This window comes from Ambystoma mexicanum, chromosome 2p (genome assembly GCF_040938575.1).
Source record: "Ambystoma mexicanum isolate Mex_15411 chromosome 2p, UKY_AmexF1_1, whole genome shotgun sequence".
Classification (NCBI taxonomy): domain Eukaryota; kingdom Metazoa; phylum Chordata; class Amphibia; order Caudata; family Ambystomatidae; genus Ambystoma; species Ambystoma mexicanum.
In genome coordinates this window covers 1,386,313,039-1,386,337,758 of record NC_090923.1, presented here as the reverse complement: position 1 = coordinate 1,386,337,758, position 24,720 = coordinate 1,386,313,039, and the positions used below count along the sequence as shown (strand labels likewise).

The 24,720-nt window shown below is 44.7% G+C and overlaps 1 protein-coding gene across 4 annotated transcripts in view; it reads left to right on the top strand.

Annotated features, from left to right (window-relative positions):
* Positions 1–23,780, top strand: part of NBEAL2 (neurobeachin like 2) — a 1,179,347-nt gene extending 1,155,567 nt beyond the window's left edge. For all 4 annotated transcript variants that reach the window (XM_069645798.1, XM_069645800.1, XM_069645799.1 and 1 more), the window contains 2 exons: positions 13,559–13,694; positions 14,891–23,780. In XM_069645798.1, the coding sequence (XP_069501899.1) occupies positions 13,559–13,694; positions 14,891–14,992 (238 nt within the window). In that variant the 3' untranslated portion in view covers positions 14,993–23,780. The remainder of the gene's footprint in view (positions 1–13,558; positions 13,695–14,890) is intronic.
* The last annotated feature ends 940 nt before the right edge of the window (positions 23,781–24,720 follow it).

Here is a 24,720-nt window from a genome sequence, read left to right as displayed (position 1 = left end):
CTTCTTGAAAGGTTTGAGTCCAAAAGATGGTTCCGAGATGATTCGAAGATGTGGTGGGCAACCCCTGCTTTTAAAACAAATGCCTGCAGGTGATTGGACTAAAGCTAGCCTGCCTTAGTGGTCCAATGCCTGTTCTCGAAAGAAGTAGACTTTGCCATTCTGACATCATACCCAAAGTACTTTGCTCTAGAGGAAATAGAGGGGACAGGAAGGAGAGATAGAGGCAGAGAGAAGCAAGATGGTGGAAGTCTTCCTCCACTGTATAGAGCCCTTCTATCTACTCTGACCCCTACCCTTCACCCTAGGATCCAAAGTCCTTTATAAATGCAGCACACTAGTGTGAGGCTAATCCCTTTGAATGGGTCTGCTCCTTTGATGCCTGGGCACAGGACAGCTGCCTGTTGTGCAGCTGTCTCTGGTGGAGGGTGTTACCTGCCTCCCAGAGATCAAAGAGGGGTCATGGCCATTCAGGTTCCTGTCCTGTTATTCGGCAGACTCAGCCTGCCTGACCAGAATGCACATAACCTTCCATAGCTGAGCTGACTCATAAAAGCTAACACATGTGTGATATCAAATTTGATATGGCTGCAATGATCATAAGAAGTGCCATGCACCATGCCTTAACAGAGGCGTAGACGGGGTAGGGCTTGGGTGAGGAAGGCCCACCCAAAATCTGTAAATGCCCACTCAGCAGTGCTGTGTGGGAATTTACAGATGTTAAGGTCCCTTCAGTGGGCCCAACTACATTAGCTTCAAGTCCCACTTGTTAGACAATCCTGGCTACGCCTTAACTTGGGCATAGCTATATTTAGAGTTTACCCTGCCATCATCTTGGGCTAATTATGATCATCATAGTTTTAGCACAGGGGTGCATATCTTAACTGCTGCCCCTGCACTGAAGAGACGTGGCTGTAATTTTAGCTGTCAAATTGGTAGAGCAGGCGCTGGAAATAATGGTGCTGATGCAGCATGAAACAGATTCTCACTATGCGTTTGTCATCAAGCTTTTGAAAGGGGAATCTGATCAGTAGATTACCCTTTCAGAGATGGAATTACCTACATCATTTTATTATTTAATAAAAAAGAAAAAGTCAGGACTTTCCAGATGGGATTTCATCACACATCCTGTTATGGCTGGTCTGGAGTATTCCAAGTTTACTTTCAAATTAATAGGGTGCCAACAGGGACATTCCGTTTACACTGTGCACATCATGCATGTACAGATACCAATGACACTTCACTGTCACCCTCCTCAGGATGAGTTTTTTCCAAATCCGTGGATCGCATGAGATGTGGGTGAACAAAATTCGACAATGCATGTGCCTCGACACCAAGAATCAACACCTATTGATGATGCCTGACCCGGATAAACTTCGGCCACCGCATAGCATTACAGCACAGAGAATGCAGAGACGGGTGCTCGATGATACAACCTTGAATCTCCTTGCACTTTCATTTGTAGGCTGCCACTCCTAATGGAGAACATGCTGCTTATGTTTTTGGACATAACATGAGCAAAGTAATCACAGTATGTACCCGTCAGCTCCCATGTGGTGAGGCAGGGAGGGTGCATGCGACTCTAAAGAAATACAAGCCACAGAAAGACTATTACTGGGTTGTTGCATCTGCTTTTTGGGGTTTGTGAATCTGTTTAGACTTGCATGCTTTGCATAGACTGGTGAGCAGTACCTGAAGATGGCGGTGGGTGAGCTGAAGGAACAGTGGAAAATTGATGTGTGTCTATAAATCTTTCTCTGCGTGTGTGTGTCTACACAGTAGCGCCATATAAACATTTCTTTTTGTTTTGTTGGGGTATTGGAACAACAGCTTCATCTACTGATAGTGCTTGGAGTTCACCTACTCTCATAATCACTGTGATGAAAAGCACCTTCTAAGTGAAGTCCTTTAAAGATGCTTTATAGAATGGCTCAAAAGGGGGTCCCATAAGCCTTCTGAGGACCATGTTTAGATCCCAGCCAGTGACAGATCCTCCATGGGTGGGGATTGTGTTTTACACCTTCCATAAATGCATTGTCAAAAAAGCATAAATGGTTTATTCAATAGTTGGAAAGCAGACTTGGTCTGTTCAATAAAACGTAATTCCCTTCTAATGAAGTCTAGTGATTGGCGTAACCTTTTGGGAAACCTTTAATAAACCGTCAGTATAAATTAGCCAATGTTAAACATATCTGCACAATTTTTACACTGGAGGGGAAAGGTTAATCCCTGACCGCCTGCATCTTGCAGACATCCATTTACAGTCCTTTAGGCAATATCACGAACCACAGGAATTCCACCACCTCTGTGAAAATGGCTTTTTTAGCAATTTAGCAAAAAGATGATTCTCTTTAAGCTTCTGCAACAATCTTTTCACATGTTCTTGATGTTATATGAGATCCGAGGAATACATCAAAATGTTGATTTTTACAAATACTTACACATCAAAAAACTCTCTGAGGACTTAGTTGATCAAAAATTGGATGACTCCATGTGCATTACATAAACCAAATGCCATAGCCAGCTATTCAAAAAGCCCAAATTTGGTTCTAAAAACTGTCTTCCATTCATCACCTTCTTGCACCCTAATCAAATGGGAAACCGCTTGTAAATCCAATTTAGTGAAAATGGTAGCTACCTGAATTCGATCTAACATAAAGGATGATAAAAGAAGAGGAAAGAGATTATTGATTGTTCATTTATTTAAGGCTCTATAGTCTGTATAAGTCCGTACGACACCATCCTTCTTCGGAACAAAGAAAGTGGAGATGTCACCAGAGACTGCGAATGACAAATGTAGCCCTTATCCAAATGTTCCTTTAAATATTTCTTTAAATGTTCATTCTCCTTCTCAGTAAGATCATAAATTCTACTGCATGGCATAGTGCACCTGCCTCTAACTCAATCTTACCATCATCAGTCCTAACAGGAGGTGGCTAACCTCCTTGAACATTTCAGAAAAAGTCTGGTAACAAATAGGGCAGCTCCCTGTCATGCCTCCAATACTACTGCCATCAAATCTCACTTCATCCAAACAACTTTCAATCTTATCACTCAGAATCTCTGAAGAGTCAAATCCTGCCTTTCCCAAACAGTTGGTGCTGCAAAAGATAGAACAAAAGATTTCTTGCATCTTTTCCCAATCTATACTGGGATTGTGCAAAGTAAGCCACGGCATACCTAATACAAGCAATAATGGTGGTGTATCAATCAACTAAAAATACCAACTCCTCCTTGTTTCCACCTTTTATCTCTCAAAAATGTTGCACTGCCTCTCACCGATTCTAAAGTTGAGCATCTGAGCTTGTTAACCCTGAGAGCCTGTCCTGTTGCGCTACTTGGTTTTTGCTGCTCGCTATCTTGTCTGCCTACTCTCGCCAGTGTCTCTCCCTCTCCCACCTACTCTATGGTGCTCTCGGTCTCTCCTATCTTTTCAAACTGCTTCTCCATCGACTATCCTGCTCTCCTCACTGAATCTGGTAGGAAGAAGTTTAAAAAGGACATCCTGGTCTCCAAACAGGCCTCCCTATCGCTGACACCTACACCAGTGCCTCCTCCAAGGAAACTCTCACCGACATCCTCTTTGTGGTGCCTTCACCTCATTTATGGACCCTTCATATGGTCTCTGTTCTCTCTCCCTTCTCCGATAAATGGTGGCACCCGCTGGGATGTCCTCCTGGCCTCCTTTCACTCCTCTAAGGTAATCATTAATGTTTACTCTAATGGAACCGTCTTGGTCCAAGGCCCTCAGGCCAACCTTCACCTCTTTGATAGACTCTTCCCGCGCCTCATCAACTTCCTTTCTGCTCCTGCTATCCCCCCCCTCTCCTTTCCTCAGCTACCTTGCCTTCCCCCTCCCTCTCTGCCCCCTCTCGGGCTCCTTCTACACCTCCGCAGGGCGTACCTCTGATCTGTGCCCCTCCCCGGAAGTCCTCCAAGGATGGCAACCTTCTCCACATTGCCACTCCAAACTCTCGCTCTGCTGTCAAACACTCCTCTGACATCTGCCACCTTCTTGTTGAACTTGACCTTGATGTCCTTGGTCGCACTGAGACTTGGTTCACGGCCAGCTCTGTCACCAGCTTTGACACGCTCCTACCTGATGGCTACAAGATCCTCTCTGCACCCAGGCCCAACAGATCTGGTGGTGTAGCCCTTATCTTCCCTGAGTGGATTCCTGCCTCTGTCACCCCTACGCAGACCTACTCCTCTTTTGAATGCCTTGTCTGCAGGCTCTCTCTCTCCCCAAGCCATTCCCTTACTGTGGCTACTATCTATCGGCCACCTGGTCAGATTTCTTCCTTCCTCTCTGAGTGGGCGGACCTCTCCTCCTCACTCCTGGCCTCATCCACTCAACTCCTCCTTCTTGGAGACTTCAACATCCACCTGGATGCCTCCTGTCCACCCTTTGGACTCTTTTGTGACCTCTGCGAGACTCTCGCACTCACCATTCTCCGCTCTGGCCCGACTCATTCTGCAGGGCACACTCTCGATGCTCTGATCTCCTCTGACCTCCCCCTCTCTGTCCCTCTCTCCACTCCTCTCTCCTGGAGCGATCACTTTCTCCTATCCTCCCAGCTCATCCTCCCTAGCCCCCAGGCCAAGCCACCTCCATCACTGCCACTCACCTTCTCGGTCAGCCGACCCATGAAGCGCGTGTCAGTTGAGGCTTTCGCCACCACCTTCTTACCCCCTAATCCCCCTTTGGCTGACTCTCACCCTGACACAGTCCTCTCCATGCTCCACTCCTCTATATCTGATAGTCTTGATATTGTTGCCCCAGTCATTGAGAATCCGCCTGAAGCCCAAAGCCAAGTGTAACTCCTGGTATGACTCAGATCTCGTCACCCTTAAACGCAAGAGCAGGGTGGCTGAGAGGAAATGGCGTGCTTCATGTTCATCCTCTGACAAACTGGCCTGCCGCCTGCTGCAAAGGCAATACCGGCTCTCCGTCCTCACCAATAAGAGAGCTCATATCCAAGCCCGCATATCTGCGGCATCTGACAACTCAGCTGAACTCTTTCAGATCTGCAAGGAACTGGCCAATCCTGCTGCAGTCTCTACCTCTCGTGTACCTTCCCACGCCCTCTGCACGGCACTGGCTTCTCACTTCATTTCAAAAACTCAGGACATCCTGTCCTCACTCTCCTCCTATCACCTCCCTCCCTCCATTCCCTCCTCTTCCTCTGGCACTTCTGTAGCCACCCCCACTCCTTCCTTCTCTGCCTTTCACCTTTTCTCTTCAGACAAGGTTTCTAGACGAGTCCAATCTATGAAAGTCTCGTCGAAACAGGTTCACCCCTGTTCCTCCAAAACTATCAAGGACCACATCGACTCCCTGGCTCCTGCCCTGGCCGATTTCTGCAATCACTCCTTCGTCACTGGAGTCTTCCCATCCCACCTGAAGCACTCCCTTGTGCACCCTCTTCTTAAGAAACCCTCAGCCGATCCATCCTGCCTGGCTAACTATCGCCCAATCTCCATCACTCCCTTCCTGGGCAAGCTCCTGGAGAAACTGGCCATTTCCCAGCTTAATCTCCACACTGAATCTGTTGGCTGTCTTCATGACCATCAGTCTGGCTTCAGAGCTGCCAGAAGCTTGGAAACTGCTCTCCTGAACATCTGTGAAGACCTGCTGTCCAACCTTGACTCCAACACCCTGTGTGTCCTCATCTTGCTTGATCTCTCTTCCGCCTTTGATACTGTCAACCATGCCATCCTGCTCAACCGTCTCCGTGATAACCTGGGTATCACTGGTCAGGCTCTGGCGTGGCTGACCTCTTTCCTCTCCAACCGACCCTCCCAGGTCCAACTTAGGTCCTTCCTCTCCGGTATCTTTTACTCTACCTGTGGTGTCCCCCAGGGATCTAACCTCTCTCCCTGGCTGTTCAACCAATACCTGGCTCTCCTAGCCCACCGCATCGCCGCTCTCTGGCCCAATTTTCAGTGCTATGCGTATGATACCCAGCTAATTTTCAGGCTACCCTCGGCCTCCTCCTCTCCTTCCCTCATCTCTGACTGTCTGTCTGCTATCCAGGAGTGGTGTGCTGCCAATGACCTCTGCCTTAATGCCAGTAAGACTGAGATTTTACACATTGGCACACCCACTCCCTCCTTCCCTGCAGCTCTCTGGCCGGCCTCTCTTGGCCCTCTTCCTGCTCCCACCTGCAAGGCTAAAATCCTCGGGGTCATCTTCGACTCCACACTCTCCTTCTCTCCTCACATCTCTGACGTCTCTAAGAAGTCACACTATCAGCTACACCTCCTCAGAGGTATTCTTCCTTTCCTCTCCCTCCACCAGAAGCTCACCGTCTCCAGAGCCCTGGTTCTCTCCAGGCTGGACTATTGTAACAGCCTCTATCTAAATCTGCCTGCCTCTACTCTCCGCCCTCTGCAACTTATCCAGAACAGGACTGCGAGACTTGTCCTTGGCCTCAAGCCCAGGGATCGCATCTCTCCAGGATTGAAATCTCTGCACTGGCTCCCAGTGGCTGCAAGGATTAAGTTCAAAACCCTCTGCATTGTCCACAAGGCCTTCTGGGGCCTGGGGCCACAATACCTTCAACTCTCTCTACCCAAATATCTTCCTTCTCGAGCTCTCCGCTCATCCGCCTCCAACTCCCTCAGGGTTAGTCGCTTCTCTAAGAAACGAGTTGGTGGTAGATCTCTCTCTTCGGTGGGGGCCTCCCTCTGGAACAGCCTTCCTGCCTCCCTGAAATGTGAGGAGAACCTTTTCCGGTTCCGGAAGCACCTCAAAACCCTCCTCTTTGCTCCTGCTTTCTCTCCCCCTCTCCCCTTCCGAATTCCTGGTTGAAACTGCACAGGTTATTTTCTTTTCTGATCTCGGGCCCAGGCCCTGCCATTTGCACACCTGCACTGCCACCCTGGCAACCCCCGCACCTGGGGAGTGTTATTCTGTATCCCAACAGTCCCCCTACTAGCACTTATGTTCTGCTCTTACCTTGCACTTGCCACCATCTGGCCGTTTATTTGTTTTATTTATTCTACTATCCCATATACTGCACTTTTCCCCTCTCCCTTCACCCATGCACTTTTCCCTTTCCCCCTTCCCACGCACTTGCGCAATCTGAATGACACCTGGCCTAGTAGGATCGCTGTCTGTCTTCCCTCTGTTCCCCTCCCTTGCCTCGTCGCGCCTCGAAACACTTGTGTATAGGCGCGTTATAAATGTCATATCATATATATCATCCACAGAAGACGTGTCTCATGGCTAATTGGTACTGAAGAAAGTTGTGACCCAACAATTGCCCGGGCCTGTTCTTTCTGGGTTCTGGACATCAAACAAATCGCAAAAGAATTTGCCAAACCCCAAATATTTCCGGTGGCTCCTGAATCTATCACTGCCGGCCCAGACCTCTTTGCGTTCCCATCAATAAATAAAGATACATTTACTGTAATATGGGGTGTAGCAGTCTCAGATAGGAAGGAAGTTGGCTGGATTGCTGCTCCTGCTCGTTAAGAGTAGCAGCCCAATTAAAACTGCGCAGGTGGGCCTGAGCTAGGCCTGTGTGTGCAAAGCTCCACGTTAACCCTGAACCCTTTCTCCAGGCTTGAAGGAAGTACTGCAAACATTACAGACTTTTCTCTTAAGAATCTTTTCCTGCACACCCTGGAGGTTTAACAGTCTCTCATAAACGTCCATCTAATATTTATGCACCTTAATAAGGCTGCACTCACACTACTGTTCTTTGAGTTGTCCCAATGAGCAGCTGTTGATGTTTTGTTGTTCCACTAAGCTGATAGGAACAACCTTCATGCAACTGGATCTTTTATTCTGATTAGGCTCCCAACTGGAACCTGAAAAGGCATGAAGGACAGCTATAGCACCCCTTAACAAGGTACTACATTGTCTAAAGGTACCAATCAAGCTGAGGCTGGAATCTCCCCTCCATCTTGCCTTGGGATAAGCTCAACTTCCTGAACCAGATACCAAAGGAATAAACGAACCACGGTTTCAGAGTCCATCCTCCCAAAACCCGGCCAGCAAGTCCTTAAAACTAGAACCAAACTCTATTCAGAAGTCTTACCAACTGGGAAGCAGCCCCCCACCCGGTGAACTTACAGCTGGGTGAAAAAGGTGTCTACAAGATGTGCAGAAGGCATTCTCAAGGTGTGAAGTGTTCAACCCTGACCACCGCACTATCCCTATTATTACGCTGTGCAGTGTTCAAAGCTTGCTGGAGTTGGGACTCATCAATCTGTGGGAATTTGTGGTGTTGCCGTTAAGATGGATTTCCAAAATTAGCCCCGGTGGGAGGATATTGGGAGGCCACCCTATTATGATGAACAGGGAAGACATTGAGAGGTTAGCCAAACCCAAACAAGGTGTGAGGTAGCAGAGCGGTCAAGACTTAGTTTCGGAAAGGATGTGGGAGTGGTCAAGGGCTACAATGAGTCCATCTAGAACAACACCAGTAATTCCATTTAGATAGGTAAGTATTTGAAAATGCAGTTGTTTGACTTTTGGTTCACACGCTAACCAGGTAAAAATCACAGGCAAATATTGTCACACAAAACCTTTCATTTTATATATAGATCCGCCGTTAGGAGAAATAGAATTGCATATGAATCGATTACCAGTGCAACATAGGTGAGTAGTCAGATGCATAGAAATAGACATAACTCTAGAATCAACACAAATCGCTTCTCTACTTCTTGTAAAGTCTAACCGTAAAATGGTTTGGGGCCTTATGCCCAAAAGTCACCAGTCCAAAGCATATACTTTTTCAGGTAAGTTCTTATAGGAATAGAATTGCTAGTGGTTATGATTTAATACAACAGTTCCAAAATTAGATAGTTCAAATCCAGTTCAGGTAAGTAATCAACTCAATCCAATACAGTAGGTTAGGCTTAGGGAAGGATCCTTAAACCAGGTTTTACCACCAAAGGTCAGGTAATAGTGGGTTAGAGCCAGCACTTTTTCGCCCAATGTCATCCTGTGGCGACAGACGATCTTCAGGTGGCCAAGATAGAAACATGCCAAGCACAGCTTCCCTTGCAGTGAGACAGCTGAAAATGGAGGAGCAGCAATTTGTGGCATAAGCTGAAGACCTGCAAAATTCCAAGACTCTGCTTGGAAAGGAGACTGCTCCATTGAGGTAGCCCAGAAAAGAGCTTGTTGGTCTATAGGTTGGTCCAGGACAACTTCTGAAGGCTCAGCAGCAGCACAGTGTTAGGAATTGGGCCCAGGCTTTGCAGCTGCACACGTCTGCATACATATGGCACCGCTGGAAGGGCTTTCAACCCTTACCAAGATGGCGTCCATGTATTCCATGTCGTAAAGTGGTGATGTCAGAGTCCTGAGATCTTTGGTCTTTTGTTCAGTGCACTCTCCTCTTCTATCGAACAACTCTGGCAGACTAGCCCTCTGCTCTACTAAAGCCATGGTCTTGTTACCTCGCCCGTGGATTCTGGTATCCTGTGATCCTACCACCTTTCACTGTGAGGTTTTTACCCGGTATTGGATTTTTCCTCATTATTGGAGACTTGTCAACTCAGGGTAGCCGCCTCCTGCCTACCTGTGTTCCTTCTAGGAGGCGGGGTGACTACTTGTTGACACACAGCAAGGTTCCCGACTGGTTGTTCCCACTGGTACAGGGGTCAAAGCATCAACAAAGACCTTCATGAGATCAGCTGCAGGGGTCATTTTCTGGTCATCAACAAGCTCCTCTACTTCGTAAAAGTATTGGTTCTAACCATGATCTGTTGAATAGTTGCAGGAGCCCTTCTTTGATCCAAGATTCAGGTTGGAAGCAAGCCCACGAATGGTAAGGAACTGCACCATTCAACCAGCCACTGGTCACCACATCAGCCCAGCAACAGACATTTTGGGCACCAGAGATGTGAGTTGGGACTAGACAGTCCCTGGTGTCTCTCCTCTCTCTTCTCTTTCCTCTCTCCTCTCCTAGCCTGCAAAAGCCACAACTTTCCCTGGGAAAGGGATTTCCATATAAGGCATTTCCTAACCTGAGAAGGTTGGAAGAAGGCCAAACAACCTAGTGGTACGGCCAGCTTCACTAGCCGTTTGCAGTAAATGCAAAAGTGCACAAGCAGAATGAATAAAATGGTAAACTTTCACAGCTGCCACTAGCTTGTCTTGTCACATTGTAAAAGTAACAAAAAAGCTGTTATATAAAAAGATATAAGGATACAAAATATCCAACTACACTTGAATGTAAGGTGGCCTGTGCAATTGTAACAATATCATCTCTCAGTACTGACAGTCTTGGGGGCCAGTAACTTTGCCCATAAGGATGAGCAAAACTGTCAAGAGAAGTTAAATAGAAGGCTTTACTTACCTCCAAAAAGTCAGGACAGGGTTCAAAAGAAGGGGTGTCCCATAGAAATCTATGGAGGGAAATGTGCAAAGGGAAAATCTTTCCTAACACCGTTGACATCAAATTGCACTCTCGCCATCAACCGATAGCAGAAAGATCTGAGGATGTAGACCTGTGAAGCATAGTAAGCCCCTGTACACATGGATAGAAACAGTGTGACAAGAAAGCCCCCTGTCAACGCCCTTTTAGTTTGGAAGTAAACAACTCGTAATTCTGCAGGCCAACCAATAGATGGCCTGTGCAAAGCATGTGACCCAAAACAAATGCAAGCCACAGAAAGACTATTACTGGGTAAGTAATGTCTGCCATACGCCACCCACTCCCCTGCTTTGCCGGTGATTGGGAAAAGTGGACTCACCTGTACTAGATCCATCTTTCTAGTACGGGGTGGGTGACTTCTCCAATGCGCCCCATCTCCCAGCTGGCTGAGCGGTTATGATATATGATATGATAGGTTCTTCATAACACGCTTTATACCCAGAGGTTTCTAAGCACAGACCTGGGGATCGAACCTGTGTTGCTCTGTCTCGTCTTGCTTCCAAGGTGAGCACGTTGACGCTGAGCTATCTTCCCAAGACCGAATTCAGCTGCTGAGTATCTTTCAAAAGGTTTGCGGAATGGTACCTTCATTTCTGGGTTCGCATCATTGTTAGGTGGGAATCAAAGAGCACCAACATCTGGTCCAGGTTTAACGGCAGACAAAGCCTTAACTAGGGTTGCCTAACAATTATGGTAAACCCATAAATGAAGCTCTGATTCCACAAATCCAGTTGAGCCCCCCCCATCCATCAGCACACGTGGGTCTCCTGCCCAATGAGCAGCTCAGCCAGAGCCAACCTATGTCTTTCCACCCCCATCCTGTGCTATTTGATTCAATTATATTGAGTGCTACTACTTTCCTTGGCCTCTGGAGACTTGGTTGCTCCATGGTGCATGTGCTTTAAGCATCATTAATTAAAAAATACATGGCATTCGCAATTGTTCACTCCTTTACTTAATGTAAGAGAAATATGTCCTGTGTATGTAGCTTATCCCCTTCGGCTCCTTTCGAGCCATGTAGTTGCTCTTAATCCTGCATCCTTGATTCTGAGCCTTTGTTCTTGCACATATTTGTATTCCAGTGCCTGTCAGCATTGCAGCCTTAGTTTCCCTTCTCGCGACTTCTTGCCTACTCTTATATGATGCTGACATCCATTTTCTTAGCATGGCTGCTTTACTCATGTTATATCTCTTACTTTAGCAAGCTTCTATGTGTCTCATCTACCTTGCGTTTCTGCATATATACATTTATCACATCTCTTGTCACTTATCATCTTAGTGTATATGTTTTTTTTTCATATTGTCATATATTTTTACTTCGTCACTTCAATCACATCTTCATTCTTTAGATATCCGTACACCGAGTTCAGGTCGTCCACTTATCTTCTCTTTAATTACGTCACTTTACATCTACCAGATTTTACTTCTAGTTCTTCTATATCCAATGGTGTTTGCAGGCTCATGTCTGCCGCATCTTTTGGGGGGTACATTCGATGCGGTTGTCTGAGCGTATAACATCTCTCATACCTTCTTATGTGGTATTTGGAAAATACCAGGTGTCAAACACAGTGCTTTCTTGTTGTTCTTCTAGTATGGCGGAGGTGAGGGGATGGGCTCTATAAATGACGTGTACATCTGCCTCTCTAGACTACTCTACCAGTGCCCCCTTTCCCTATGTACTATCTGGTTTGGACCAAAGGTTTTCCTTGACGCTTCCCTTGAATATGTGTTGTCACATTTCACATGTACAAACATTCCACACAGTTCATAATCTATTAGGTTTATACATGGTTTCTACAGAATCAAATAAACACACTCCCACCTCTCCATGCCGGTATCTCCATATTTTACATGATGGCGATTCAACCACCAAAAATCAACACAGTTCAGCTATTCACTAGAGCTAAAAACAAATCAAAGCAATGCACATCACCAGACCCCAATTAGCCATCATCTTATGATGATGTCACGTTCATCCACCAGTTGCGATTAGTTTGTAACAAAGTGAAGCGTGCATGCCTAAATTAGTTAATGATATAAGCGAAATAGATTAATGTGTTTGTCCCTGGATATACTCCACATCAAATAACACAAAGAAGACCCCACATTGCCAGTGGAGACCATTCAAAACGGCACCTATTTTATTATTTATGTATATCGTGCAAAAGTTAAAATGAAACCTTACTCATTCCATTTAACAATTCCTATTATAAAAGCACATATTTCATACATGTTCTCTACACATAATTAACTCCAAATTTCATTACACAATTTAACACCATAAATAAAAATATATATTCTCAATACAAAATCACAGACTTTCTCCATCTCTGAAACTCGAGCTGCAAATCTTAAGGCTGCTAAGCTTAATGGTATTTGTTATGGTACGACGTGCTTTCATCGCGGGATGTTTTTTTGCAGGGTTTTTTACAGCAGATTTTTTCATGAAAAAAAACCTAATTTTTCAATTTTGTTGATTAATTACTGAAGGGGTTTCATTAATGACATATTGAGCCGGTTTTCTGCTGTGTATTCTCGGCGTTGAGAAGTCACTGTGATACGGTCCTGGCTGAGCCATCAGGCTGAATGCTCACTATGGCCGCCTTTGGGATCCGTAGTCAACCTCACTTGCAGTCATTACTTTCCACATATAAGAACAATGAATTGAGGAACCTACCTGTGCATTACTGTCACCACTGGACTGTTAAAAGATGCATGAGAATGCTTGTATTTTCTTTGTAACGGGTTTCAAAAAGCGATAACCCAAACATGAACTCCTTTAGGGGGACTAGTTTGTGCTCTATGAAGCCAGAAAAGTGGATAATTTAGGATTGGTGTGTTTCAGAATGTTTTTGCAGCTGTGCACCACTATTATTAAACTGGCCCATGGTTGTGCCTAGTTGGAAGTGTCATAAATACAGTGGGGGCAATGCTATGGTTAATAAGCTCCTATCAGGTAATGTGATACAGTTGTGTAGGGTTGGCTTGCTTTGTCATACCACAGTGGCTGCACTTGACTGCTGGAACTTGTATTTAGGGTTCCCCGAAATACCCTTTCACATTTGCCACTCAATGTACAACCTACGGATTGCTGGATAGTCATTTAGCCTGTTCTTGCTGTTTGTATCCTTGATTTGTTATGGGTGTGCTATTGTTCTTTTCAGTCTCAAAGCTGCGGTGCCCCCGATGCCCATGAAGGTTCCAATTCACTGTGTGTCTGTAACCAAAGACAACAGCCACATCCTTGTGGGACTGGATGACGGCAAGCTCATCGTGGTGGGCGCTGGGCAGCCTTCCGAGGTGAGAGCCGACATTGGCACTTTATTTCCTTGAGGGACATCTTATGTTGAGAGGTCCTTATTACCTCATCCTTGGTCTCTCTGGTTTTTTTTCCGGATAATTCCACTCCCACCCTGTTTATCCAGTCTCTTTTACTCACAGAGCCCTTTCCCCTCACTCAGCGCTTTTCATTCAACCTTTATCACTTTCAAAGCTCGTCACGCTTTCTTCATCTGCCACTGTCTTACAAATCTTCACTCTTGCTCAGCTTTTCTCCTACATTGCTAAAATGCCCTCCTTCTGACTCACCCTTTCTCCTTCCAAACTTGGGCTTTCTCACTTCCCTGATATATATTTATATGTGTCTCTGTCCCTCGCATCCTTTCTAACACACTCAATATCAGCCTTTCTCCTGCTGTTGATCTCAATCCAGCCCAGTCTCTCCTTTCTGCCCAAGCAATACCCTGCATTTCTAACTTCGGTTTCCACATTTAAATGTTTTGCTGAAAATTGGAAGAAAGTATGGCAGTGTGAGATTATAAATATTCTGAAATTAACCTATTTACACCTCTTTGGTGTAGTTACCTCTAGTGACGACATGTAAGGACCATCAGGCCCATTTAGTGTTCCTATACTCACACCTGTAACCCAATTTGTCACTATTTAGTCTTTATCTCTGTCACTGCCCTTAAAGTGTGATTACGCCCTTTTTTGACGTGTTATTTTGAATTCTATTACGGCTCAAACCCGTCCCTCCCCTCCTGCAGGAACAGTGTCCAACCCTCTCTGAAGAACCTCTTCCTAATTTTGCTCCGTAATCTCCCCCAGAACGAATCTTATTGCATGACCAATTTTTCTAGTGTCACACTAGCAGAGTTGAAGGCATAGTTCCTCAGTTGTGTTTATCTGCCTGCTATGTGTAAATGCCTCTGTTTTATCACCCCATGTTCAAATCTACAATATTTTCACTCCTGTTATATTAAATCCTCTCAGGCCTATAGTTGGTCTCTAGCTCTCTGATGTTGATGGGTGATTGGTTGGGGCATAGTTTGCAAGGAAAAGTACACACATGAAACAAAAGCACTCCCTTACACCAGTTTGGACATCTTCATATCCCCAAACTAATTTTCTGTAGTTAAAAGCGGGTGTTTGCGGTTAAATGTTTCTGGAGTGGTAAATCGCCCAACCAGTGATTCCATTTGCTTTCTTTTCTACAGGTGAGGACAGGTCAGTTCTCAAGACGACTTTGGGGCTCCACAAGACGAATATCTCAAGTGTCATCTGGGGAAACCGAATATAACCCAACGGAGACCAAGTAATGGACATGTCCTTGATAGATTGAAAAGAAGGGGACAAACCCACCCGGAGGTCTAACGACAAATGCAGACAGAGTCTTGAACAGGTTCTGCATCATGACAATCGAGTTTGGGGGAGGGGAGAAACTTCATGTCCCAGCTTGCCTACCGTCCGATGGCAGGCGCTAGGCATGGGTCCAGCGAGGTCCCGCCGCAGCATATGGCTGCCCTCCTACCTCTCAGGGTCCGCATAAGGGGGGGTTGGATCACCCTCCACTATTCACTGCAATAGTTCTTGACTAATCCAAAGAAGCACAGGAGTGCTAAGGCTTGGGTTTTGGAGAAAAAAAGAAAACATTACCAAGAATTGCCCCATTTGACGGCACAGAGTCTGCTGCTTCCCTCATTCTTACTTACGTCTGTCACCTTAAAGTGGATTTCACAAGGTGGTGCCTTAGCAGACCGTGGATTTTTGTGCACAAGCAGCTTACAGTCCGGAAGAAAGCAAGTGCAGAGCAATGTTGTGTGGTGAAACTGTCATTCCGCATTGAAAACCTTTATAAGAGCTGCGTGTTGCACTACAAACGGAACTGTACCAAAAACGAAGGGAGAAAATAATACTTGGTGGTGTGTGGGTCTGCAATGTAGCTATTTTCTTCATGCGGTCGCATCTTAAGATGTATTTTGTGATCATGTTTCAATGTGTGATTTTGTAGTGGGGGCGGACCAGAGAGCCTATCTCTGAGAATCTACCCCAAAGCTTCCAATTTCTGCAGGTTGACCAGTTCCCATGTGGGCCTTCAGCTCCTGCATGTATTCTTCTGCCCGTCGGTTGGACTTTGCTCTTTCTGTGCACTGTCTGGAGCATCGGTTTTTGTTGGGCCCTGCCGTTCCGAAAAAACTGAACACAAACTGTTGTCAATTTTCTCCAGCTCTAGGGAACCAGCAATTCTGAAAAAATCTAACATTTTTGCACTTTGATCAAACACTGTTTAGGCAGAGCTCTGCCTCCTACTGAGATTTCTGAAAAAAGGGATGTCCACTCTGGGCTTCGAGGATTGTTGCATTCTTCTGCACTGTTGTACCCAGTGGCGGAGACCGCTCTGCCCACTGTTTTAACTACTGTATGATTATTCTGAATCTATGTACATATGTCCCTATAATCCCCTCCCCTGTTTTTATACTGTCACATCACTGGATCGCATGCCCCAATTTGCAAATGCTTATCTCGGGGACCGTATGATCCCTACGATACCCGCAGTGCCACATTCTTCAGCCACAAGCAGAAGGGCGTGTAGACAAATGGGGAATGCTCCCGACAGGGGGAGGCATCTGAATGCCTTTTGTGCCTTGCACAGAGTTGTTCACATGTCTGGCTCCGGTAGTTCGCTTTGAGATGTCTCCTTATTTCCTATATCCCAGTCCGCCTCAAATCTCCCCTATGTTACATAGGCACATATTTTAATGTCTTTGTTTGTACAATGTATAGAGTTGTTCCAACCACACTGATTCTTCTACGAGAGTTTGGACGTGTCCTGTTACTTATGTTGAATGTGGATTTCTGCTGCATCAGACGGTTTGAAGTTTACCCCATTTGTATTGCCTTACGCTCAAGCAGGCGATAACAATCCGAGAAAAACCTAAGCGGTAAATGGGACCATAGGTCAAAATTCCAAAGGGCAGCTTCCTTTAAAGCACCAAAGCTTCTGATATATATATATATATATATATATATATATATATATATATATATATATATATATATATATATATATATTGTACTTGTTTCCGAAAAGGTAGTTGTTGGGTGGGGCCATAAGGGATTGGAAATTTGCCTGGGAAATTAACAGGACTCCATATTCTTTGTTTTTAATGTTCTTTGGGGCGGGAGGGTAACACAAGTTGCAACTTGTGTGCACCATGGGGAAGGCATTGTTTTTACTTCCCTTTAGCACAAAAGAATCTAAACTTCATTTAAAATGAACTTAAAAGGTTTTTTGTGTTGCAGTTCAGTCTTGTGATTCTGCGGTACAGTGTGGAGCTGCTAGAGTCTTTACGTCCTATAGCACTAATGGTCTGGCATTGACTTTGGCATTATGCATTCCTTTTTTGATAGTTTGTTTTATGGTGAAGGGAGTAGTTCAAAAGGCAATAGGTTGACCAAGTGTGCTTTCCTCCTGGGAACTACTGCTGTTATGTGTGCATCCCTATTTGGCACTTGGAATATTGAATGTTCATGCTGTTGGGTAATGGTGAATCCCTAATGGGCAGTTAGGCCACTGACTATCTCTAGTTGACAATTTGTGACCCTTGTGCATTCCTGTGGTTCAGTCAAACAGCGCATACAGGGGTGTGCGGGACCATTGAACATTTGACTCTAAAGGTGGAGCAATCACACCCGTCCAGTGGGATAATGGAGTGCATCCTTAATGAACAACAGGAACATTAAGTACGTCAACAAGCTGGGCATTGTGAAAATTAAATATGCGTTGCTATTGGGTAGTGCCACCCATTGGGTGTGGATCCCTGCAAAGCAGTGGTATGTTGAAGGTCTATCCTTCCTGAGCAGTCAGACCATTGATGGTGCAGTCCTGCTAGGCAGCGGGACCATCCTTGGATAGCTTGACCATGGAGTGTGCATCCTTATCGAGCTTTTGGGCTTTAATAGTGCATTCAGTTGGGTTGTTGGGTAATCAATAAACCCAGCTGACCAGTGTTGTACTTTTCCCAGCTCTTTTAGGTTGATCCAACATTTTGACAATATGTAGGACATTCAGTCCTGAACATGATTTTAAAATGTAGTTCATTTATTTGTATTTAGTTCATCATGTGCCTTGACCTTATTTGTTCCTTTGCATTGGGGCACTGTTTCCCATCATAAGCTTCTGTGAATGGACAAAGGGCAGGATGAAACCTTTTAGAAAAAGTTCCACTTTAATATCCCATCTGGTGCTTCCTCCCCTGCATGCGACTAACATAAAGGTTTGACGCATGCCCATGTCTTTCATAGGTTACATTTGTGTTCCAAGGACAAATTGCCATCTCAGTGGCTTTGGGAAATCTGAAGTATCACACAGTTTACCCATTCAATGTACTCTGAATTTCATTTGTTGCCGTTGAGTTGTGGTTTCAAGCATTGTTTTGGCTAGTTTGCTCAGTTACAGAATCCCAGAACCAGTTCTTGAATGCAACTCACTTTACAGCACCAGAACACGGTCGGGTGGCTTAGGGAGCTTATTTCAGTTGGGCCAGGGCTATCTGAAGGGTATTGCTTTGGTACAGTAAAAGGTATAATCACTGCCAGAAAATCCTTTTTCTCTTGGACCAGCACAACATTGAAACCTTTTTCGAGAGTTATGATAAAGAGTTTAGAAACTTTCCCAAAGAGGACATGCAGCAAGTGGCTCCGTGTGGAGTATATCAGATCACAAAGTTCCAGCCTATTTGCTTTTCCTCAATATGACCGATTTCAGATTCAGGAGACAATGCTGGCAGAATGTCACAGCGCATGCAAACATCATACCTGCAAAAACAAGCCTAAGATGAAAGTAATCACAGGTTAAATTCATCTGTTCAGATAATTGAAATTAGACTAGACACCCTAGTGAAGAAAGGACCACCACCCTTACTCGCACTCCAGAGTTGAGAGAATTAAAAATCGGCCTATTTCTCTGTAACCATTTCACCAAAATCCTAGACTAGACAAAGCGAAATCACATCTTTGGCTTTTGATAACCGCGCAGAAATATTATCTGTTGCGCCTTCTATCCATGCTCACATTCAGGCGTTCCACTTCCCCGGGTAATAGGAAGCAGAAACCTAAGGGATGCATAGTAATAGAAGGAATAACTATGCTTCCCACAACTGGACGATAGCAATTAATTAATTGAGCAGTCTGCCTAAATCACCTTTGCTCAAACTCAGGCTTCATCATGGTGAAATCATCAGGTGATGGCATTAAGGTGCATTGTACAAATGCAGCTGTAACAATGAATCAATACGCCAATTCACTGAAACCTTTTGAAAAGATGTTCCCGTAATTAACACCAGCTATAAATCACAATGCAAAATGCAATATTACAAATTAGAACCCTGCTGAATGGAGTGCTCCATGTTGGACAATCTGTGGGCTAAACAGACTGGTATAGCCTTCAAATTGGTCATCGTGCTATTCACCTCACACTCTTCCTACACTCCTCCCATCGCTGTCCGCGCACTACTCTCTCCCAAGAGCTTCTAACCCTACCTCCTTACGGATTGTGAACAGGGCTATCAGATTCCGCTCCCTCTTCCAAACTCTCATGCAACTCGCCCCTCTCTCCCACCTCCTCTTCCTTGCGTCGTCGGTGCACATGGTTATGTCAAGTGATGCTCTCCACAGTTCATCCTTCACTTCCATGTTAGGCTGTGTACTGGGCCACCATGTCCCACATAGCTTGTACCAGGGATACTAATATATGTATAGCCCCCACCCTTGGTCTCCACCGGCTCGTGATCTCCATGAGCATCCATTGTGCTTCAAGGCCATTTCGAGGTGGTATTGCCCACATGCGAGGGATGTAAAGCTTCATGAATTACAACAGATCCATCACAAAAATTGACATCACAGTACCATCGACCTTGATTACCTTGTAACAAGTACTATCACGCAGTCTTTTGACCCTGAGGAAATCTGAGGAAGTGGATTCAAAATTCTTCTGTAAGTGTGAAACAACATAGAAGATCCCTGAGGAAACCTAGGAGATCAGTCCTGGGTGATCTGTAAATGATGTCCCTGCCACTAATTGGTGTGCTGCCAAATCCCTGCCCATGAGTTTCTTTGTGGTTCCTACTGCTCTCCGCTATGGCCAAGTCGCTCTTCTTCCCAAGAACTAGCATATATGACGTAGTAATTAAACCAGGGAAGAAAAAGGAATCCCTGCTTAGATCAGGGGCAGAGTACACTAGAATGTGCATCAAAATTATGCTGTATCATAGAGTGCAGCATGTAAAAAGGTCCTCTCCCACCTGTGTAGTTAATAGGAATATTTTAGAATGGAGACCTTTTTACTTATAGCACAAAACATTTCATTTATGGTCCAAGGAAATCAGGACAGTGCATGCATATAAAGGGCATTGGACAGGTCTACACAATGTAATGTTACAAAATGGCCACTGATTTCTTCAACAGACCAGTGTGGGCCCATTCGGTGCATTGGGACTTAATAGTTGACCCGCTGTAGAGGTGTGCTTTGCCATCTGTGTTTTTTGTTTAGCTTCATACGCGGCCAGTGCACAGAGCACAGCCATCGGTGCAAAAAAAATTACCATAATAATCGTCAAGTAGGCAATCACTGCCCTAGATGGAAGCAGTGTACGGTATAAATCTCAGTAACGTCACATATCCAGGTGTAATTATTGTGCCAGGAAAACCGGTATTTGTTTGTCTATTAGTCCAGAGTTTGTATAGCAAATGTTGAATGCTATTTCAAATGTCCGGATTTTGGCCTAGATTTAAATTTCCTTTTTTTGAGCCTCAAAGATTTCATACTTTTTGTCCTTTTGGTGTGATTCTGCACATCAATTTGCAAATGGATTGTTCAAGACATTGGGCCATCCCTGGTGTTTATAGAGGCTGCTGTCTTCTATTGACACAGGTGGAATCTGTGCTGGGATCCAATGTCTTACTAATGCTATCTGCTGGTTGGTATGCCTCTGGATTTGTTATTTGGCCATTAAATCCTGTATTGTTTTTGTGATGCCTATTGTAATTCTCTGGTGCTCCAAAACTACTGAAAACAGTTCTTTAGAAGCAGATGTGGATTTTGCTTGATAGGTGCGTGTTAGAGCTAACCATACCGTAGCGGTAATGTGTTGTCTGTAGGTTGCCCAGAAATACACTTATGCCACATGGCTAATTTGTGCAATTAAATATTTGTTTTAAATGTTTTAATCCCAACTAAGCAACCCTAAAACTCCATATGTAAAAGATGATACTTCTCTGCAAAGGTACGCCCTCCTCTAGGAGCAAGGACATTGATAGGCTGCAAATTAAACTAGTATCCCATAGAAAGAAGACAAGGACTCAGTCCTTCTCCTGCTGTGCCCTGGCATTCTGGGTCACCATCCTGGTGACAATCAGTAACACTTAAAAGTGTGTGCAGTTCAGGAAAGAACCGAAAAACCCATGACTTTTGGTAATTCCCAGGCATGATCGATGAAACTGTCCCTGGGTTTTCAACCACTACGGACACATGAACTGCCCTACTGTTCCTTGAACTCTTATACAACACTCCATTGCTCTAGAGCAAAAGTCTGCACCCTTTGGCTCTCCAGATATTTTAAACTACAACCCCAATCATCCCGAACCAGCACAGTCAATGATGAGGCATCCTGGGAGTGAAAGTCCAAAACATCTGGAGAGCCGTAAATTGCTGTTACCCCATATAAAACACACAAACAAAATACAAATACACCATCATGACATCACCATTCTGTTTCCTTCAAATGTTTCTGGAATGGCAAAGTTATGTGGCTCTAGCATTAGTTTTGCTTATTTGTTTTTGTGGGTAAATAGAGATGTTGCAGCTGGCTGTGGACCAATAGACCACATTTTGTTTGTGTACATGAAATTCACTAGTTTGGCTTCATGCTGTGTAATTTGCAGCCCCTTTTACTGTATTGGCTTTGCACCCCTCTGTCATAGGTTTCATATAAGATCCGTCTTGTAACTCTCAAATAATGAATTTTCGGAACATGCTTATTTGGATCAGTAAGAATGGTCGGTGCTTTGTTTTTATGTAGTGTTTCATACTGGTAGTCCGCTTTTACATGTTTCCAATTTGCACAATAAGACCCCACAAACCACCTGGAGAACAAGTCATTCGTCCTGGTTAGACATTTTTCAGTGAGGAATGGAACATGTTTATCTCGGTTCCATAGCAGGTAATGTGGCCACTATGCAACCTCTTACTTGGAACCCTTCATTGTTCAAGAGATGGGAAGGAACAGATCCAAGTGTTCACACTCTACCAATTCAATGGAACATCTCGGTGCCTTAGCAAACCATCTTTGTAGCTCAACTCTTCATCGAATACCAAATGGAATTTCCCCAATCTGGGTCAATAAGCCTCAAAGAAAGAGGGCTGACACGTCTTTACATTTGTATTTTCATCTGTTCCCTTTACCTCGATTTCATTTATTTTTCAGGGTACAAGTAAAACAGATGTAAGAATGGTAATGGGGTAGAAACAATTAAAAGGTATGGGGCGAGCAGGCCTTCTCCCTCTATTTTTTTTTTTAAATAAAAAGAGAAAAGATGCAAATGCACACATTTAAATGCATAGAGATGCAATGGAGTAGATGTAAAGCCATGGAAACAAAAGATGGTATGTAGACATTTTGAAACAAGATGTTTGCCTGTGACAGCACCTGCTTGATTGGAATAAGTTATGCAGTGGTTCTGAAAGGCATCTGGGAAATCGGCAAAACTGTCTTCCATAGTTATTTTTGCTTGCATGATACGAGATTAAAACATCTTTTCAGAAATGGCTTTTCAATAAGCAGATAGAACGCATCTTTGGTATATAAAGTTAATCACAGTTTCATCATTTTTACTGTCCTCATCTTGTGGATAGAAGATAGTCCGCAAACCACGAGACGAAACGGAGTGCTAACTGGGCGCTTTCTCTATATGGTACCTTCTAGTGCTGCTCCGGGTCGGACTGGACATAAAATTGGCCCGGGCACCAATGAAAAAGTGGCTCACACTCGCAAATTGCAATTAGTTTCCTTTCGGACCAGACTGAGTGCTCCGCAAGGGAATGTTTGTTACATTTTCTGCAAATAATGCATTCAAAAGCATATTTGCTTACTACTACTATTGGTTAAAACTAGTGCAGTAACACGTTACTAGCCCACTCTGGCCAAAAAAAGTGGGCCACTCTGGCAAAAATAAACTCGCCCACACTAGAATCGTGGGCTTGCACTTGGGGCAGTGCCCCTTCCTGCGATGGCGTGGCAGGCAAAGAACGATGGTCTGTAGGGTTGCCCAGAGCAATTGGCAGAAGTTTAAACCTTCCAGCCATCAGAGCTTTGTTTTTGCTATTGCCCTATGGCCAGTTCGACCCTGCCCCTACTGCCCACTGGAGTCTGGACCTTTTGAATTTGTTTTGCAGCAACAACGGAAATTCCAATGCAGGCACTGATGCAGGGTGTAGACCATGAAGCCTGAATTTCCAGAACCGAACTACTGCTTGGCTCTAGAAGCAAGTTCTCACTTTTTCTGGAATTAGAAACCTTCTGGTTCTAGGTACTCCAATCTTGCTGGTTTTGTCAGGTAGTGCTCTCACACGCAAATGCTTTTGTTTCTCTGTTTGATTTTGGAATCATTTTAGTATGGTGACCAGTACTATTACATTAATATTAACCATCCTAAAAAGAGTGCAAAGTTTGCATACACACTCCATGGTGCTTCCAGTGAATTGTCAGGGCTCCAAATTGGAAAGGGAATGTTCTTGTTATTAGACAGTCTGTATTATTGGGTAAGAGGCCGTGCACAGCAAGAGGAATGTGAGGTACAGGAAGGCCAACTCTCTACGAGGTGTTCAGCTTTTGTATTAAAACAATTAAAAAACAGCACACATGATTTTATATATCCACTCAGTGTCTTCTCCAAATATAAGCACAATCAGATGCAAATGCCTTAAACTTGAATACAAATGCCTTACTTTCTACTCTCTGTACCTTATTGGTTTTGCTATGTATGGTGTCTGTGGTCTTTTGAGAAAAAAACCCGAAAAAATAATAAAATATCTTTTTTTTTTAAAAGAAATGTGTAATTGTCTACATTTATCCTAGATGTGTCATTCTATTAGGATGTCTGTTCATTGGGAGCTGAGCATGTGCAGAACCATCCTTACCCTGGGAACTAGCTAACATTCTGTGCAGGGAAAGGAAACATTATCTCAGGACAGCCCATAGATTGAAATGGAGAGACTGATGAGATGTTTCTTTTCATTCACAACACAACCTCAATTTGCCACGTTTGTAAGGGCCCCATGACTCATGCACTTTGTCCTAAATCCTGTCGTATGCACACACGTTCACTACATGTGCCCGTGTACCTTCTGGCCCACAGAGTCTCTTTCTCAAGTCTGCCATGGGCCTTGCCCGTGTTTGCCCCTCCCTGGTTTTCACACTGCCCCTCCCTGGTCTTCACACGTGGAGGGCTCATAGGAGGAACTCCAGAGGGGAGTTTTTCTCCCAGCTCTTGTGTCCTTGCGATCACTTGCCTAGTGTGTGTTACATACTTGGAGAGTTAAGCATACAACACTTTTTTCTAATGAACTCCTTGCTCCCACGGACTCATCTATGATATCTATCTCCCAGTGCCATTTGCTCTCCTGACACTTTTTCTGCTGCCAGCAGGGTGCATGGAGCCTCCGCGTGGCACCTCTTGTGGACATGTCAGGGCCAGTATATATAGAAGCATTGCACCCCGTGACCTCAGTTCCTTTTATATTTATTTTTGCATTTATTTACAGTGCACATAACCCGTAGGTATCTAGGTGCTAGTTTCATTCATAACGCGCTAGTTATTCTTTTTCTTTCAAGCACGGGTCCGGGATTCGAACCCTTTGTTTGCACAGCGTGGTCTTGCTTTCAAGACCTGCGCAAACATGCAGTTGATGCACCCGAATGCGCTCCGTGAACGCAATGTGAAATTATTCACTTTTCTCCACAAGGAGAGAGGGGCTAAGCGGACACGCTGG